Genomic DNA, 17438 nt, shown 5'->3' with positions numbered 1-17438 from the left:
GCCATCTGGCTGCCCCAAATATCATAGGCTGTAAGAGTCAGAATGACACCTATGCCAGGCTCTTCAGCCATCCTGCTTAGTTTGATAGTGGACATAATTCTCTGAAATGGTGTTTTCATTGCCAAAGGAGGGATAATAACTAATGAAAAGTTCAAATGAGGGCAGAGCTCTTTTCCATGAGGACAAGCTTCCACTTTGGCCCTCAAGTTGTTTTTCCTACCAAATTAGTGGTGCCATAAGGTCCCGAGTAGGGGCTGGTTGGTACCTTTGTCACTCTTTCATCAAATCACTCTACCTCCCAAATCATTCCACCTTGCTCATTATTTAAACTCTCAGTTTTAGTCTCATATTATACTAGTCATTCTCCTTTAAGTCATCTAGGATCCCCTAGACAGTCATTCACCATTAACTTCTTGAAGAGTGTGTCTTCTCACTTGTTCCCTTTCCAACAATATTCCTGTCATAATTGGAGGCATGTCGACTTCAGGAAGTCATGTCTTTGGAATATTTTCGCTGGAGGACTCAAGAAAAGGTAGAGCCGACTCTCTGTCGGAATCCATATCCCCAACCATGAAGTAGAAACTGTGAGTTTCTCTCCACTCTGGCAATTTGGGAAGTGTAGTCAAGGAGCTTCCTGTAGTCGCAACACTTCTTCCTAGAGATTAAGACTGTACCTAAAGGTTTTCCCTCAGTCTTTCGGGAAGTGCAGTCCCGATACCCTGTTGTAGTTGCGGGCACTTCCGCTCAGGAAGGCGGGTCTGGTGACTTCTGGGAAGTGTAGTCCAGGAGCTCCGTGGAATGGGAGGCACTTCCGTTCACAGAGTGTGAGGTTGCCATAGTATTTTCCATGGGAGTGGTGCCTCCGCTCTACCTCTCCGAACTTCCTGGATGCTTGGGACCCACAAGGACTGGTCCGCCGAATTAGGGAAAAAGAAGCCTTGGCTGATAATGCAGGTATCGAGGGGCGAGGTCGGCGGTGCCTCTGCGTTTGGGGCAGTTCTCGCGTCCCCCAGTGGGTCGCGTATCGCCTGGTTTGAGAATTCCCGCGGCTCTCAACTCGTGGCGATTTAATCTCCCTGTGCCTCCCGTTGCTCTTATTTAAAATGGAGATTTAGGACCTTCCTAATAGAATAGTTTTGGGAATTGAAAGAGGTGGTACAAATCTAAATCTTAAGAGTCCTTGCCTTCTGGTGAATGGTGATTTCTCAATTTCCTGAGGAGCGATCAGGTCCCGAAGTTCGGGTCAGAGCTCCCCAGCTGCAGTGACCCTGGCTCTTTTCTCTGATCACGGCATTTCGCTGGGTAATCCCGGACTCCTTCTGACTTCTTTTTTTTTTTTTTTTTTTTTTAAGAAAGGTGAGGATTACTTCTAGATTGCACGGATGGAGAGGAGGTCATACTTTTTCTGGAGGACGGCGTCACGATCATGGCATTTCATAGCATTCTTTCTTTCCCCAGCTTGATTTCTCAAAACGGACTGAACCGAGGTAGAGGGAGTGACTCCTTGGCTACTGACAGCAGAGCTCCACGTGAGTGGGACTTGGCGTTTTCCTTTTACAATAGTTCATATAAATCGGAGAATGTGTGGGATGTGTAATCGAGCCTGGGTACTGGTGATAATTAATCCTTAACTGCTAACTTCGATGATGAGGGCTTTATACAGATAAACACATTATGCCACACCGTGGCTCTGTGAGAAAATACTGCTTTTTTCTTATTCTATAAATTGAGATCGCGCCCCAGGGAGCATAAGTTATTTGCCCATAGCCACCCACCATATAAGAGGCTGACCTGGGGTTGGAATTTAAGCAATCTGAGTTTGAGTTCATAATCTCATAGATGTATTCTCCTTAAACAATAGGAAGTAGCTGGAATCAGTCCGGGGAGTTAGGACTTGGTTGTGGGGGACTTTAAAAGCAAGACTAATGAATGGGCTTGGACTTGTCTATGATTTTTAAAACATTGTCAACTGTTTTGTTTCACTTACTACAAAAATATGCATATTTTTAAATTTTACCATCTTAAACATTTTTAAAAAATGTTTCTTACAGAATCATATAGTGGCACATTCAGAAATTACAGAAGTATGAGAGAAAAAAATTGAAATTACCCATTCACCTAAGATGTAAAGATAGCAATTGTTAAGCTTCTAATGCATTTCAGTTTAGTAATCCTTTGTGTATGTTTGTGTATTTCTTTATAAACATTTTATAGATCTTTTACCATACTTTTCTTAATTCTTTTCCCTTTATGTGTTTTAACTATAGAAATTTCCAAACACTGCCAAGAAAGAATAAACTAATGAACTTCTATATAATTTCATGATTATCCTTATTATTCTTGTTAATATTGTTATTCCTCTGTTTCCTGATTTTTAAAAACTTTTTATATAATTTTAAACCTAGAGAAAAGTCACGAAAATAGTATTGGGAATTCTCATATACTCTCTATTCAAATTCACCAATTGTTTACATTTTATCTTTATGCTTTGTGGCTCCATCAGCCAAATAACACCAGGAATATACCTATATTTAACAGCAGCTTATTTCAGCTTTCTGCAGGAAATCAGTCAGTGTCTTGGGAAGAGAGATTTAGGATAGGTTGATTATAAGATTTTAGCATCACATACTTGGTAATATTAGACATTATTCTAGATAATAGTGTCATCTATTAGGTATTAGGTACCTATTAAGTTATTACTAATAGTGGTTGTTAGTGTTACCTATTAGATAATGTTAGAAAACATATTCGATAACGTATTGTTATATAACCCACAGTCCTTTATTTCTTTTGTTCTGTTTTTCATTTAAAGTCCTTGTAATATAATATTTTTGCTGGAGGACTCGGAAAGGCAATGCAGATTTGCAGTGTAGTCAGTCCCCCCACTCCCCCACCCCGTTTCAAAGTCCAATTTTAGGCATTGCCTTAATTTGTATATTTGTTTATAAACATTTTACAAAATTTTTATCATACTTTTCTTAATGTTCTTTAATGTGGAACAATTCCACAGCCTTTGTCTTTTTTGTTCTCATTGTTGTTGAAGAGCATAGAGGTGAGTTATTTTGCAGAAAGCCCTTCATTTGGTGTTTATGTGATATATTCCATGTTTACGTTCAGATCATGTGTTCTTGGCAGGGATTCCACAAAAGTGGTGAGTTGTCCTTGTCATTGCAACATAACAGGAGCCGGAGGATGTCGGTTTGTCCCTATGTTGGTGAACTCAACTTTGTTCACTAGGCTAAAGTGATGTCTGTCAGATTTCTCCATTGTAAAGTCACTTTTTTTTCCCTGAAATTAAATAAAGTTTTTTCTGGGGAGATACATTTATTACTGGGTATTCTGTAAAGGCGAGCTTCCTCTTGTCCTTCACTTACTTATTCACTCATTCAAATATAACTATTATATCAGTATGGACTCAGAATCCCTCAGTTAGTTCCTGTTAATAATTTAAATGATGTGGAAATTAACAAACATTTATTTTTACAACTTGAGGTATTTTGTACATATCATAGAATTCACCCATTTCACGAGTTCAAATCAATGATTTTTTTAACTTTGCTGAGTGGTGCAGTCATCACCATAATTTATTTAGAACACTTTTGTTTGCTCAGTTGTATTCCTCATGCCCATTTGCACTTAACCCCCATTTGCCTCCCAGATACCCAGGCAACCATTAACACACTTTCTGTCTCCGTAGATTTGCTTATGCTTGGCATTTCACTAAATGGAATCATAAAACATGTTGTCTTTTGTGACTGGCTTTTTGCACTTTCCACAATGTTTGTGAGGTTCATCCACACCGGAGCTTAATCAGCACTTCATTCATTTTAATTGGCAAATAATACTCCATTGTGTGATTATGCCACATTTGTCTATTCATTCACACATAGGTCGGCATTTCGGTTGTTCCCAGTGTTAGGTTATTATGGATGATGCTGCTGTTCGCAATAATTGTCCATGTGGGTGAGTAGCGTCCAGGCCACCCTTTCATGTCTTGTTTTCTGCCTTCGCAGGCACTGCCAGGCACAGTTCTGCCTCGCTGGGACCTGTATTACTCAGGACTCCACATGTTCCCAGAAGTTGGAGGAAGAATGACCACATTCAAGGTGAGTCGGGCTTGCCTTTCTCACTTTGAAAATTCCATCTCATTACTCAGTTGTCACATGCTTTTCTTGGGACAACTTAAGCAGAACAACGGGAAATTGAGGACCTGTTGTGCTCCCAGGTCTTACTTTGTCCCTTTTGAGTTTACTTTGCGTTTGTTTTTAGTTTTTTTTTTTTTTAAACTTTATTTTAAAATTTTGGTTACAGTTTCATTTTTGTTTTCTTAACAAGGCTATGTTTAATCTCTCAGGATAAAAAAAAACAATTAAGATTCTAAAGAATTAAACAACAAAGGAATGTCAAGGGAAGGGCACAACTGCCCCATTCTCTGGGGTATAATAGCTATTCCAGTTTAACACCTAACTTCAAAACAAAATTAACTTTTATATTTTCTAAATGAAATAATGTACAACCACCATCTTCATCTGAGCTTATTCTAATTTTCAAACACAAGGCTTCATTTTAAGCTTGGAAAAAAACTTAACAAGAATGATGGCCGACCTTAGTATGTAGTGTGTACCTTACAGGAAATTTTTTTTAACAATCATAACACAGTAATAATGCCATTAATGAAGTCCTCAATTTAGAATCTGGAACATTCTTCCATCAAAGGGGGGGAGGGGGGTATTCAGTCCAATGAGTCTGTCTCAAGATCTTCATCTCTTGTTTGCTCCACTTGTATTTTCTTTTCAGTAACTGGATTAATGCTTTGAGCCCAAAATGAGATATATTTTTTATTACTGTAGATTACATGTTGTTTGGTGCTCAGTTTCCATTTGTTCCTCTTGCTTGCGTTTTCTATCTGCTGCTTCTTTCTCATGTTGGCCTTTCAGCATATTCCTTCTGTGAGCTGACTGAAAGTTTCTCCCACCTTTTCTCTTCTTTTCGCCTTCTTGATCATCTTCATCTTCAGAATCAGAGGTTGATGTAACCCCTGTTTTAGCTAAATTTTTCCTTTTTGATTCAACTTCTTTCTTCCCCTCTTTTTTGTCTGGCTCTTTTCTTGGCTTTTCTTCTTCCTTCTGGCCTTCTTCATCCTTTTTAAGCTGCTTTTTAGGTTGTTTTTCCTCTTGCCCCTTTTTCTTACTTTTGTCTTCCTCAGTTACCATGTCACTCTCTGAAGGACAGGTCTGTTTTACCATTTTGGGTCTGCCTCTTGGTTTTGGAATCTTGACTTCCGAAGCTGCAGGTCGTCCTCTTTTAGGACTCACTTTTACATTAACAGATGCTGCTGCTGTTGTCACCACTCCTGCCTCCTCGGTTTCAACTTGCTTTTCTGCCTTTCTCTTTCTCCCTCTTCTGGCAGCTTTTGGAGTGTTTATGTCAATTGCTTTAGTCACATCCTCATTGCTGGCTTTTTCTTCATGGTCAGTATTTTCCTTTGAAACACTAGTTTCTTTTTCTTCAACTTCAACATCAGATGATGCATTTGATTGTTTAGCTGATGCCTGTTGACTTGAAAATTTCACTTTCGGATTGTTATCTATCTCCCATAAACCTTCATTAAAGCCTTTTCGTTTATTTGGTTTTCCGTACTTTTCCTTATTTTCTGAGTAAGGAAATATATCCTTTGGGCCTAAAAAAGCAGTCTCGTGAGTTCCAAAAAAGAAAATGGGTAGTTTGTTTGTGGGTGGCTTTACAGCTCCATCAGGAACTTCATCTACTCGAGCTGGCCAATGGGGATAACCTTTCATCTTGGCGAAGATGAGGTCTCCAGGTTTGAAATCGCGAGTCATGTTTCGCTAGGGGCGATGCCGGGGGTACGAAGCCCAGGGAGGAGGTGCGGCGGTAGGGACGGCAGGGGGGAATGAAGGCGGACAAACAGGAGCGGAGGCTCTGGGGGCGGGCAGCAGCAACCGGAGGATGCCTCGGGGTGTCCCGAAGCGCCTGCCGGGGCAGCGGGCGCTGAGGCTGCAGTGGCGGGCCGGCCGCCTCTGCCCGCGTCCACGCAAGCCACCTGCGCCACCAGCTGCCGCAGAGGCGTCTCAACGGCTCCAAATCGCAACCGCCGCCGCCGCTGCCGCCGCCGCCTGTTTTTAGTTTTTGTTTTATTATTGTTTTATGGAATGGAAAAATTCTTAGAAATGAACAATGCTCCCATTTTACTGCTTCTCTACTGACAAATTAGTGGTTTTTATTTTCTCATACTCTTTTTCTCATGTATATTCATAACTATATTTGTATTTATGATATACAAATCTTATTTTAAATTGTGACTTTTTCTCTCTGATATAATATAATGTTTCCTTTTGGGGTTACATAACATTCCCATTGAATTGATGTATCTTTTAATTTTAACTACCCCCCATAGACATTTAGATGGTTTAAGAATTTTACTGTTTTTTTTCTTAATTTGTTTTTATTTTTCAATTACAGTTGACATTCAATATTATATTAGTTTCAGGTGTACAGCATAGTGGTTAGACATTTATATAATTTATGCAGTGATTCCCCCTGACTAGTCTAGTACCCACCAGGCACCATACATAGTTATTATCATTTTATTGACTATATTCCCTATACTGTGCTTTACATCCCTATGAGGAATTTTACTGTTTGAATCAACACTGCAGTGATGGCTGTCTTACATAAAACCTTTTCCCCCAAAATCAATTCTAAAAGCAATCTTCCAAGTTTTGGTCCCATATCAAATTTGATATGTGTCAAGTTGGCTTTTTTCTAGGTAGCGTATCCAAATATAAGCACGACCCAGCAGACTCTCACTGCTGCTTCACACAAATATTATTGGAGATTTTCACACTGGAAGAGCTACATTCCATCTTCCCCACGCCTGAGTCGTGCCTTGTGTGCATTTTATTTATTGATCTTTTTTGTTGTTTTATGTATTAACTTGTTTGACCAAAGGAATAGGTAACCTTATTTTAAAATGTCCAGAGATACTAGAAGATTTGCCAGTAATTTGTATTCTGCTACTGCATTTACTCAGAGCAGCTGAACGAGGAGTTTTAGGTCTTATCTTAATCTTAAACACATGAAATGTAAAAAACCTGCTCAGATTCCCACAGGAAACCACGGGCCAGGAATGGTAACAGAGAAATGCTCAGCTCTCCCAACACACAAAGACATAACTTAGCACTGTCATTGTATAAAATCTTTAAACTTTTCTGTGGCTAAAGACACCTTACATGGTATTACCAGAAAAAATAAAAACGTAGGCCAAGAATATGTACCACATGAATGCCAAAACAGACGTAATAGGGATCTTATGCATAGAATAAAGAAAAAACCCAATGGAATATGAACGAAGGACATGAACAGGCATGTTTAAAAGAAGAAATAGAGATGGTTAATAAACATTTGAAAAGGTGAAGATATTCATTTATAATCAAATAAGTGAGAAAAAGAAAACAAAAATCATTCTTCCAATTACCAAAACCATGGGAAATTTTATAACCTGCTCTTGGTCGTCATACGGAGAATCAGGGTGCTTGTATTCTTTTGAAAGATTTGGGAAATAGGAAACAAATTGGGACAAAAATCTGCTATTGTACGATCCTAATTTTAAGCATGCTTATTTTAATTTTTATTTACAATTATTTTAAATAATTAGGAAAGTTAAGTCTACATAAAATGACATTCTTTGCAAGATGAGTTATAATGGAAAAAATATGTAAATAAAATATTCGTTACTTAGGGGCCGGCCCGGTGGCTCAGGCGGTTAGAGCTCCATGTGCCTAACTCCGAAGGCTGCCGGTTCAATTCCCACATGGGCCAGTGGGCTCTCAACCACAAGGTTGCCAGTTCAATTCCTCAAGTCCCTCAAGGGATGGTGGGCAGCGCCCCATGCAACTAAGATTGAACACGGCACCTTGAGCTGAGCTGCTGCTGAGCTCCGGGATGGCTCAGTTGGTTGGAGCGCGTCCTCTCAACCACAAGGTTGCCGGTTCGAGTCCCGCAAGGGATGGTGGGCTGTGCCCCCTGCAACTAGCAACGGCAACTGGACCTGGAGCTGAGCTGCTCCCTCCACAACTAAGATTGAAAGGGCAACAACTTGTCCTGGAAGTACACACTGTTCCCCAATAAAGTCCTGTTCCCCTTCCCCAATAAAAACAAAAATCCTAAAAAAAAAAAAAAAAAAAAAGAGATGTGGTGTGTGGCTTGCGATTACACAGGATGACCTACATAGCTGTGCCCCCCCATGTTACCAAAAACTTGTTCATTAAAGACATGAAAGAAAAGTGAAAATGATAGCATCCAGGATTCATGTGTGTGAGAGAAAGAAGGTGGGTGATGTCAAATATGTTTGGACTAAGTTACTGAACGCTTCTGGGGGCGTTTGGCAGTAATCACTGAAAAGTGAAACGTGTAGCCCAGGATGCATCTTTAGGTTTCCTGGGGTTCCTTGTAAGTAGACTCAGTGAGGGCACAAAATTAAAGTGGAGGACTGTTATCGTCGCCGCACTTTTGATGAGGCTGAGGAAAGGTGTGGCATTGGCAGAACAGATGGAGAAGGGCTGGGAGGTCTACAGGTTGACGTAAGCCCCTCACGCTCTGGCACCACTTCCACCCATCCACTCCACCTTCTCAGGGCTATCCCTCTCCCGCTGGCCATTGACTGTGACATTGAGATTACATGTGTTTGGTGTAGGAGGCGGTGACGTTCAAGGACGTGGCTGTGGTCTTCACGGAGGAGGAGCTGGGGCTGCTGGACTCTGCCCAGAGGGAGCTGTACCAGGATGTGATGCTGGAGAACTTCAGGAACCTGCTGTCACTGGGTGAGGACGGGCACTCTCTAGCTGAATGTCAGCTCCCTGGATTGGCTTTGTGTCCTCAGGTGTTCAAGGCTCTGGGGGTCTTGAAATGGTCACCTGCATTCGTGGACCTGACTTGTGTACCAACAGTTTTTAAAGAAGTAAAATTAGGTAGAAAATACCAGTTTATTAGGAAGAACAGAATGCATTGCAGCAAAAACTGCGGCCAATTACGTGAGTGATGTAAGAACCACTGTGAGGAGATTTAATGAAAATAGACATTGGCTAGAAATAGCTGTTAGTAATACATTTTAGTGCATATCTGTCTGGGTCTTGAGATGTTGGTATTTCTTCAAATAGGTGATTTTTTTAAAAACGTTAGAAAAACACTGGTTTTGATTAATTGATCAGTATACAGTAGGAATCTAAGTTTCCAGTAAATTGTACCTTTAGTGTGTTCATTTTAAATATCTGACTGCTTGGTTCCAGGACGTCACCCCATCAAATATGATATATTTCGCTTAGAAAAGGAAAAAAGGCTTTGGATGATAACAGTAACCCAAAGGGAAGGGAAATCAGGTAAGAACCAAGCTGATGGGCATCCTTGTAGATGTTTTCCCATGTGTTTTACTCCTCTCCACCCCTTTTGCCGACATCTGGTCCAAATCACCAAACCTCTTCTTGAATTACTTCGTCCGCCTCCGTGCTGGTTGCCTGCTTCCACTCTTCCCATCCTTTGGTCTGTTCTCCACGTAGCAGCCAAAGGGAGCCTTAGGAAATATACGTCAGATCGCCGTTCCTCTGCTCAAACCCCTTTACAGCTTCTTATTTTTCTTAAAACCCTTAAAGTGGCTTCTAGAGTCCTCCATGGTCTGCTCTGTGCCCCACTCCTTCTCTGAACACATCTCCGATCCTCTGCTTCTTGCTCCATCTCTTCACCCACATTGTCCTCCCTGCTGACTCCCAGAGCTGCCAGGGAGGCTCTATTGCCTGTGGCTGCATAGCAAATTTCCATGACATCATGGCCTAAAACAGCACATGGTTATCTTACAGTCCTATAAGTTGCATGTGTGGCCTGGTTCTTCAAGGTATCGGCACAGTTGCATTTCTTTTTGGAGGCTCTAGCGGAGAATCTGTGTTTGCGTTTTCTGCTTCAAGAGAGTCCCCGCATTTCTTAGGTTGTGGCCCCCTTCTTCCATCTTCTCAGCCTAGTGCTTCTCTCTGCCCGCTCTTGCTCTTTGGTGGTCACATTTCCCCCTTCTACTTTGAAGGACCCTTTCGGTTACATTGAACCCACTTGGATAATAGAGGATTGTCTTCCATTTTAAGGTCAGCTAGTTATCAACCCTAATTCCCTTTTGCCATGTAACCTGACATATTCCAGGCTCCAAAAATTAGGATGTGGATTCTTTGGGGAACACTTTACTTTGCCTGCTACTTCTGCCTCAGAGCCCTTACTTGCTTTCTCTCTACGGGACATATTCTTTCACCTAAAATCCTCCTGTTGCCTCCTTACTTCATTCAGGTCTCTGCTCAGTTTTAATTTCATGAGAAAGGCCTTCTCTGACCACCCTGTGTAAAATACCATCCTTTGTCTGCTCTCCTTGTTCTGCCTTTTATTGTGTCTGATGTATTTTTGTTTATTTGCATATCATCTCTCTCTGCATTAGAGTGTAATCCCCACGAGTGAGGAATTTTGTCTCTTGTTTATTGCTCTATCCTTAGTGCTCAGAATAGTCTGGTATGTGGCAGGTATCTGTAAATATTTGTTGACTGAGTGAATGTGTTAATGGATCCGTCCATGGGTGGTGGAGACAGCTCTAGGTCCTGTGTAAACCAGAGTGAACGAAGGATGTCGCAGATCATTTGTTGTCTTCTGATGAATGCTTGTCCAATTACTTTCTACCTCAATTGCTCTCTTGGGTGCCCTTGGCATGAATGCGTGTTTGTGTGTGTGCACTTGACCCACACTTAGTTTATATAAAGACTTGTAAGCATTGTGGTTGTGACCAGACTGAGTAACACACATTCCCTGTGGCTTTCCTGAAGCCTTCCATGGCGGGACATATTAATTTCTGGGGAGAATACTTTGGAATGAGGATTCTGATATCTAATTCTCAGATAGCTCCCCCACAGAAGGATAAAAGATCTGTTTCCTACAGTGTCAGACAGTTACCAGGGTACAAGCCGCCTTTCCCATCTGCAGCCCATTCACCTCTTTCAAAGTGCCCATCCATTTCGTTGTCCCCAGGTTTCCTCTTCCTGTCCCTGAGGGGGAAGATTTAAGATGATTGAGAGTGACATGAGACACACACCTGAATGTCGCCTATATCTCTGGTTCAAAAATCTGTTGTGCCCTTGTTTTCTACAAATTTAGCCATTTAACAAATATTAAAGAATACAGATTTCATCAATTTTCCCTGTAAAGACTTGGTATTTTCTTAACTAGTGAATATTATAACCTGCAAAGAATCAGGAAACTTCCTGTTCAGACTTGACACATCCTCAGAGAGACTCTCTGTCCCCCTCACACAACTACTTTTAAGGGTCAATTTGTTAAATATAACCATAAACGACATTACTTACCAAGAAGTACATACTCACTGAGTAAACATTTTTCCAAGCTTCCTCTCTTGGAACTTACCTTTCCATTTGAATAATTTGTTTAATTAAGGACTGGGTAACTTTTAGAACCAAACTTTTCAAGGTTTTTTTATTTTTTTTAAATCATGAACCATAGTAAGCAACGCATCTTTCATTGTAACCACAACAAACATTTCATGTGTTGTGGAAGTACCGTGTTTCCCCAAAAATAAAACCTAGCCGGAATATCAGCTCTAATGCGTCTTTTGGAGCAAAAATTAATATAAGACCGAGAATAATATTTCCCGGGTCTTATTTTCTGGGAAACACGGTATACATATGGCTTTCATAGGTGTTTCATGGAATGACCCCTTTCCTGTTGAAGATGATGCTCTGATAGTCACTATCCTGGTTCTTTTTCCAAACGCTTATTACAAGCTTTTCAATTTATTTCACAGCTCACTAGAGGGCTGGAGTTTTCAACTTGAAAAACTGTTGTGATAGGCTATTTTATCTACATGCAAAGATTTTCCACATTCTGTGTTCAAAGAGATAGTCCAGAAGCTTCAGAAGGAACCCATGATGGGCCCTCTTGCTTCCTTTTCACTCTAAGGAATTTTTGCCGCCTTGTTTTCTCATTAGCATCCTGATTGGTATACCTCTGTGTCTGGAACAGTGTTTCAGCTTTCCAGCAAGACTGTAGTTTTCTGCTCCTTTTCTGTTTCAAATAACTTACCTGAAAAAGATGTATACCACCAATGCCTTCTATGGCTTGACTTCAGTACACACCAGAAAAGTCAAACGAGGGTTTATTTATTCATTCAACATGCATTGGTACTCACCATGCTCCAGGCACAGTTCTGAGCCATGGTTGTAAAGCAGAAAAGTGAAATGTGTTCAGTGTACAAGGTGTAAAATGCTTCCTTCTTCGATGCTGCATTTGGTGGGAAAGACATACATTAAACAACAAGTGACTTACTGTGTCACGTGGTAAAAAGTGCTAAACGGAACATCAGCAAGGAGCGTGGAAGTTGCCAGAGGTAAACTGAGTGAGGACAAGATTGATTATTTCACTGTGGGTGGGAAAGAGGCCTCGTTGGTGGGCTGACATTGCGCAGAGACCTAAACGACATCGGGAGCCATCATGTCTCTGTCTGGGAAGAGTTCCTGGCAGAATCTAACTCCCATTGTAGGGTTGGCTTTCCAAGTTTATCCATGACCTCATTTTTCCTTCTCCTAGACTGTCTCCATTGTAAAAGATTACTTTCCACTTTTTCACTTTTTTTTCTAGAGTTCTGAATTACTGTCAGGTTTTAGAAGAATTCATGTTATCTGTTCAACTTTATTTCCTTTTTGTACTTACGAAGAAAACTTGCCAGTAAGATCTATCGTTTCATTCTCTGCTTTACACTGTGTTTTAATCAGTATATGATTATATATTTGCTCCCAAACCTGCAAGTCATTCTAGCCCTTCTGGTCTCCTTAACATTGAAGTAACTTTCCAATAAAATGACCCAAGGCAGAGTTATGTAGAGGTTATCTATCATTTCCACTGGAGCAAAAGAGGAGGCAGCTTTAAATTGATTATTCCTACAGGGAAGGGAGTGAGTTTCTCCTTATAAAACATTTTTTCAGAAGTATTTTCTACGTTTAAAAAAAGACTTTATTTTTTTAGAGCAATTTTAGGTTCACAGCCACATTGAGAGGAAGCTACAAGATACCCTATTTATCCCCTACCCCCACACACCCACAGCCTCTTGCATTATCGACATCCCACACCAAATACAGTTGATGGACTTACATTGACATGTCATTGTCACCCAGAGTCTATACTTTACATTAGGGTTCATGCTTGGTGTTGTATATCTGATGGATTTGGACAAATATATAATGCCACGTTTCCACCATTATAGTATCATACAGAGTAGTTTCACTGTCCCAAAAATCCTCTGTGCTCCACCTGTTCATCCCTCCTTCCCTTAACTCGTGGCAACCACTGAATTTTTTTTTTTTTTTTTTTTAAAGATTTTGTTGGGGAAGAGAAACAGGACTTTATTGGGGAACATGTGTACTTCCAGGACTTTTTTCCAAGTCAAGTTGTTGTCCTTTCAATCTTAGTTGTGGAGGGTGCCGTTCAGCTTCAAGTTGTTGTACTTTCAGTCTTAGTTGTGGAGGGCGCAGCTCAGCTCCAGGTCCAGTTACCGTTGCTAGTTGCAGGGGGCGCAGCCCACCATCCCTTGCGGGAGTCGAACCAGCAACCTTGTGGTTGAGAGCCCGCTGGCTCATGTGGGAATCCAATCGGCAGCTTTCGGAATTAGTAGCACGGAGCTCCAACCGCCTGAGCCACTGGGCCAGCCCCAACCACTGAAATTTTTATTGTCTCCATAGTTTTCCTTTTCCAGAATGTCTCATAGTGGGAATCATACAGTATGTAGCCTTTTCAGATTGGCTTCTTTAATTTAGTGATACCGTGTTTCCCCGAAAATAAGACCTAGCCGGACAATCAGCTCAAATGTGTCTTTTGGAGCAAAAATTAATATAAGACCCAATCTTATTTTACTATAAGATTGGGTCTTATATAACATAATATAATATAATACTAAGTCTTATATTAATTTTTGCTCAAAAAGACACATTAGAGCTGATTGTCCGGCTAGGTATTATTTTCGGGAAAACATGGTATTCACTCACCTCCATATCTTTTCATGGCTTGATAAGTCATTTTATTTTAGCACTGAACAATATTCCATTGTGTGGATTCACACAGTTTATTTATCTGTTCACCTACTGACAACCATATTGGCTGCTTCGAAGTTGTATCATTATAAATAAACATCCGCGTGCAGGTTTTTGTCTGAACGTAGGTTTTCAACTTCCAGTAAATATCAAGGAGCACAATAGCTGGATCGTGTGGTAAGAGTATGTTGAGTTTTATAAGAAACAACCAAACTGTCTCCAAAGTGGCTGTGCCATTTTGCATTCCAGCAATGAATGACGTTCTTCTTGCTCCACATCCTTGTCAACAGTTGGTGTTGTCAGTGTCCTGGATTTTGACCATTTTAATAGATGTGTGGTGGTATCTCATTATTATTTGAATTTGCTGTTCTCTGATAACATAAGATATGGAACATCTTTTCATATGCTTAATTGCCATCTGTATACCTTTTAGGTAAGGTGTCTGTTAAAGTATTCTGCCTATTTTTTAAATCGGGTTCTTTGTTTTCTTATTGTTGAGTTTTAAGAGAAGTATTTTTTAAACTAATTGAGAAATTTATTGAAAGAATACTCACCAGATATTTAGATAACTTTGCATAAATATAGAAACTTTAGAATACCAACAAGGGTAAGTCTTTTAGAAAACACATTTCTAAACTTAAATTATTAAAAGTGGACAAAAGTTTGTAATAGTTGTCAACTCATTTAATGTCTATGAACACAAAAAAAACAAGATGAGGTGTATATGTGCTAAATTTCCAGCAATACTTTGCATATATAAATATAAGTACTTCAAGGTGTTGGATATCAGAATATATTACATTAACCCCAAATTTGAAGTTTTGATTATGTTATTGCTTTTCCTTAAAGTTCTAGTTGATACATATTTCTATATAACTTTTCTGTGTACATAGTTTATTAACTACATAATTTACTATTCAAGATTCTACACTAACTTTGAAATTCATTAGAAATGGCCAGAAGTTAACAGTTTGAATCATATTGTCAATTTTTTAAATTAAGTCTTTGACGTCTAGCTTGTATCTCACATAGGAAACTTGGTGTGTACTAATGGGTTTCATTATGCTTAGTGGCTAGGAGCCAATTGAACCACTTCTTGGTTTCCGAAAGCATTCAAACCAGAGAACATGATACATAGTGGAAAAGACAAGCTGAATAGTCCCTGGATTCATTAACGTCTCATTCTCTCTCCTAAATGTGAAATCTTAAAAATGCTAAAGAAAGCCTTCAGTTGTCTGTTTCTCTGAATTTTCTGTCTTTACAGGAGGAAAGATCCAAAGTGAGATAGAGACTGTTCCAGAAGTAGAACCACATGAAGAACTTTCCTGCTGGCAGATCTGGCAACAAATTGCAAGAGACTTAATCAGGAGTCAAGACTCCATGATAAAGAGTTCTCAGTTCCCCAAACAAGGGAATTATTCCAGCCCTGTTGGGACAGGACAAGCTTTAATTCACACAGACCAGAAACCTTACCAGTGTAATGAGTGTAAAAAAATTTTCACTGATGTCTCCCGCTTTGATCTTCATCAACAAATACACTCAGGAGAGAAGTCTCATACATGCAGTGAGTGTGGAAAAAGCTTCTGCTATAGCTCAGCACTCCGTATTCATCAGAGAGTTCACTTGGGAGAGAAACGCTATAAGTGTGATGAGTGCGGTAAGGAATTCAGTCAGAGCTCACGTCTGCAAACTCATCAGAAAGTTCACACTGTAGAGAAACCATTCAAATGTGAGGAATGTGGGAAAGGCTTCAGTCGTAGATCAACACTTACTGTTCATTGTAAATTACACTCAGGAGAGAAACCTTATAATTGTGAGAAATGTGGAAGGGCCTTTATTCACGCTTCACATCTTCAGGAACATCAGAGAATCCACACTGGGGAGAAACCATTCAGATGTGATATATGTGGGAAGAACTTCCGTCGTAGATCAGCACTTAATAGCCATTGTATGGTCCACACAGGAGAGAAGCCATACAAATGTGAGGAGTGTGGGAAGTGCTTCACTTGTAGCTCAAATCTTCATATTCATCAGAGGGTCCACACAGGAGAGAAACCTTATAAATGTGAGGAATGTGGTAAGTGCTTCATTCAGCCTTCACAATTTCAGGCCCATCGGAGAATCCATACTGGAGAGAAACCATATGTATGTAAAGAGTGTGGTAAGGGCTTCATTTACAGTTCAAGTTTTCAAGCCCATCAGGGGGTTCACACAGGAGCAAAACCATACAAATGCAATGAGTGTGGGAAGAGCTTCAGGATGAAAATCCATTATCAAGTTCATCTCGTGGTCCACACAGGAGAGAAACCCTATAAATGTGAGGTATGTGGGAAGGGCTTCCGTCAGAGTTCATATCTCAAAATCCACCAGAAAGCCCACAGTGTGGAGAAACCTTTCAAGTGTGAGGAATGTGGGCAGGGCTTCAATCAGAGTTCACGACTTCAGATTCACCAGCTGATCCATACTGGGGAGAAACCATACAAATGTGAAGAGTGTGGGAAGGGATTCAGCCGTAGAGCAGATCTTAAAATTCATTGCAGAATCCACACTGGAGAAAAACCGTATAATTGTGAGGAGTGTGGAAAGGTATTCAGTCAGGCCTCACATCTTCTGACCCATCAGAGAGTCCACAGTGGAGAAAAGCCATTCAAATGTGACAAGTGTGGGAAGAGCTTTAGTCGGAGTTCACACCTTCAAGCTCATCAAAAAGTCCACACTGGAGAAAAGCCATACAAATGTGAGGAGTGTGGGAAGGGCTTCAAGTGGATCTTGAATCTTGACATGCATCAGAGGGTGCACACGGGAGAAAAACCATATAAGTGTGGGGAATGTGGGAAGCACTTCAGTCAGGCCTCAAGTCTTCAACTTCATCAGAGTGTCCACACGGGAGAGAAACCGTACAAATGTGATGCGTGTGGTAAAGTCTTCAGTCGGTCTTCACAACTTCAGTATCATGGGCGAGTTCACACAGGGGAGAAACCTTACAAGTGTGAGATATGTGGTAAGACTTTCAGTTGGAGATCGAATCTTGTAAGTCATCACAAAATTCATGCTGGCGATACATGTTATGAAAGTGAGGAGAGTGGTAAGAACACCAAAGAATTGTCAGAGGAAAGGAGTTCTACAAAATGATGTTTTTAAAAAACTCGTGCAACATGAATTCTTATAATCATCAGGTTTCATAGAAGAGAAAGTATTTGTTTTAGTTTAGTGGGTGTTTAAGCGATAGTCAAACATCTCAGTTTTCAGCAGGCCACCTTTGTAGATGCTGCAATAAACGCTTCAGAACTTTGACATTTATCA

At 40.4% G+C, this 17438-nt stretch overlaps 2 protein-coding genes across 2 annotated transcripts in view; one reads left to right on the top strand and one right to left on the bottom strand.

Moving 5' to 3' along the window:
• The first annotated feature begins 807 nt into the window (after positions 1 to 807).
• The window catches only part of LOC109460807 (uncharacterized), a 32634-nt gene continuing 16003 nt past the window's right edge, over positions 808 to 17438 (top strand). The window contains exons 1-5 of the mRNA XM_088800741.1: positions 808 to 954; positions 4014 to 4106; positions 8714 to 8840; positions 9306 to 9395; positions 15400 to 17258. Coding sequence (XP_088656867.1) covers positions 889 to 954; positions 4014 to 4106; positions 8714 to 8840; positions 9306 to 9395; positions 15400 to 17258 — 2235 coding nt within the window. The 5' untranslated portion in view covers positions 808 to 888. The remainder of the gene's footprint in view (positions 955 to 4013; positions 4107 to 8713; positions 8841 to 9305; positions 9396 to 15399; positions 17259 to 17438) is intronic.
• On the bottom strand, positions 4259 to 6129 carry LOC141567438 (PC4 and SFRS1-interacting protein-like). Its single transcript, XM_074314214.2, has 2 exons — positions 4846 to 6129; positions 4259 to 4811 (listed from the first exon to the last, which is right to left on the bottom strand). Exons 1-2 carry the CDS (start codon positions 5838 to 5840, stop codon positions 4733 to 4735), a joined length of 1074 nt encoding a protein of 357 aa, XP_074170315.2. The 5' UTR covers positions 5841 to 6129; the 3' UTR covers positions 4259 to 4732.

This window comes from Rhinolophus sinicus, chromosome 8, assembly GCF_057876585.1.
Source record: "Rhinolophus sinicus isolate RSI-liver-muscle chromosome 8, RSI-T2T, whole genome shotgun sequence".
In the NCBI taxonomy this organism is placed as follows: domain Eukaryota; kingdom Metazoa; phylum Chordata; class Mammalia; order Chiroptera; family Rhinolophidae; genus Rhinolophus; species Rhinolophus sinicus.
Note: the sequence above shows the minus strand (reverse complement) of the source record. Positions and strands in the feature narration are given on the sequence as shown.

What these genes read in the sequence shown, in the direction of transcription:
- LOC141567438 (XM_074314214.2), bottom strand. Translation starts at nt 5,840, where the DNA reads ATGACTCGCGATTTCAAACCTGGAGACCTCATCTTCGCCAAGATGAAA. An exon ending in CAAACAACATGTAATCTACA is followed by an intron (nt 4,812 to 4,845) that starts GTAATAAAAAAT and finishes TTGGGCTCAAAG; the next exon opens with CATTAATCCAGTTACTGAAA.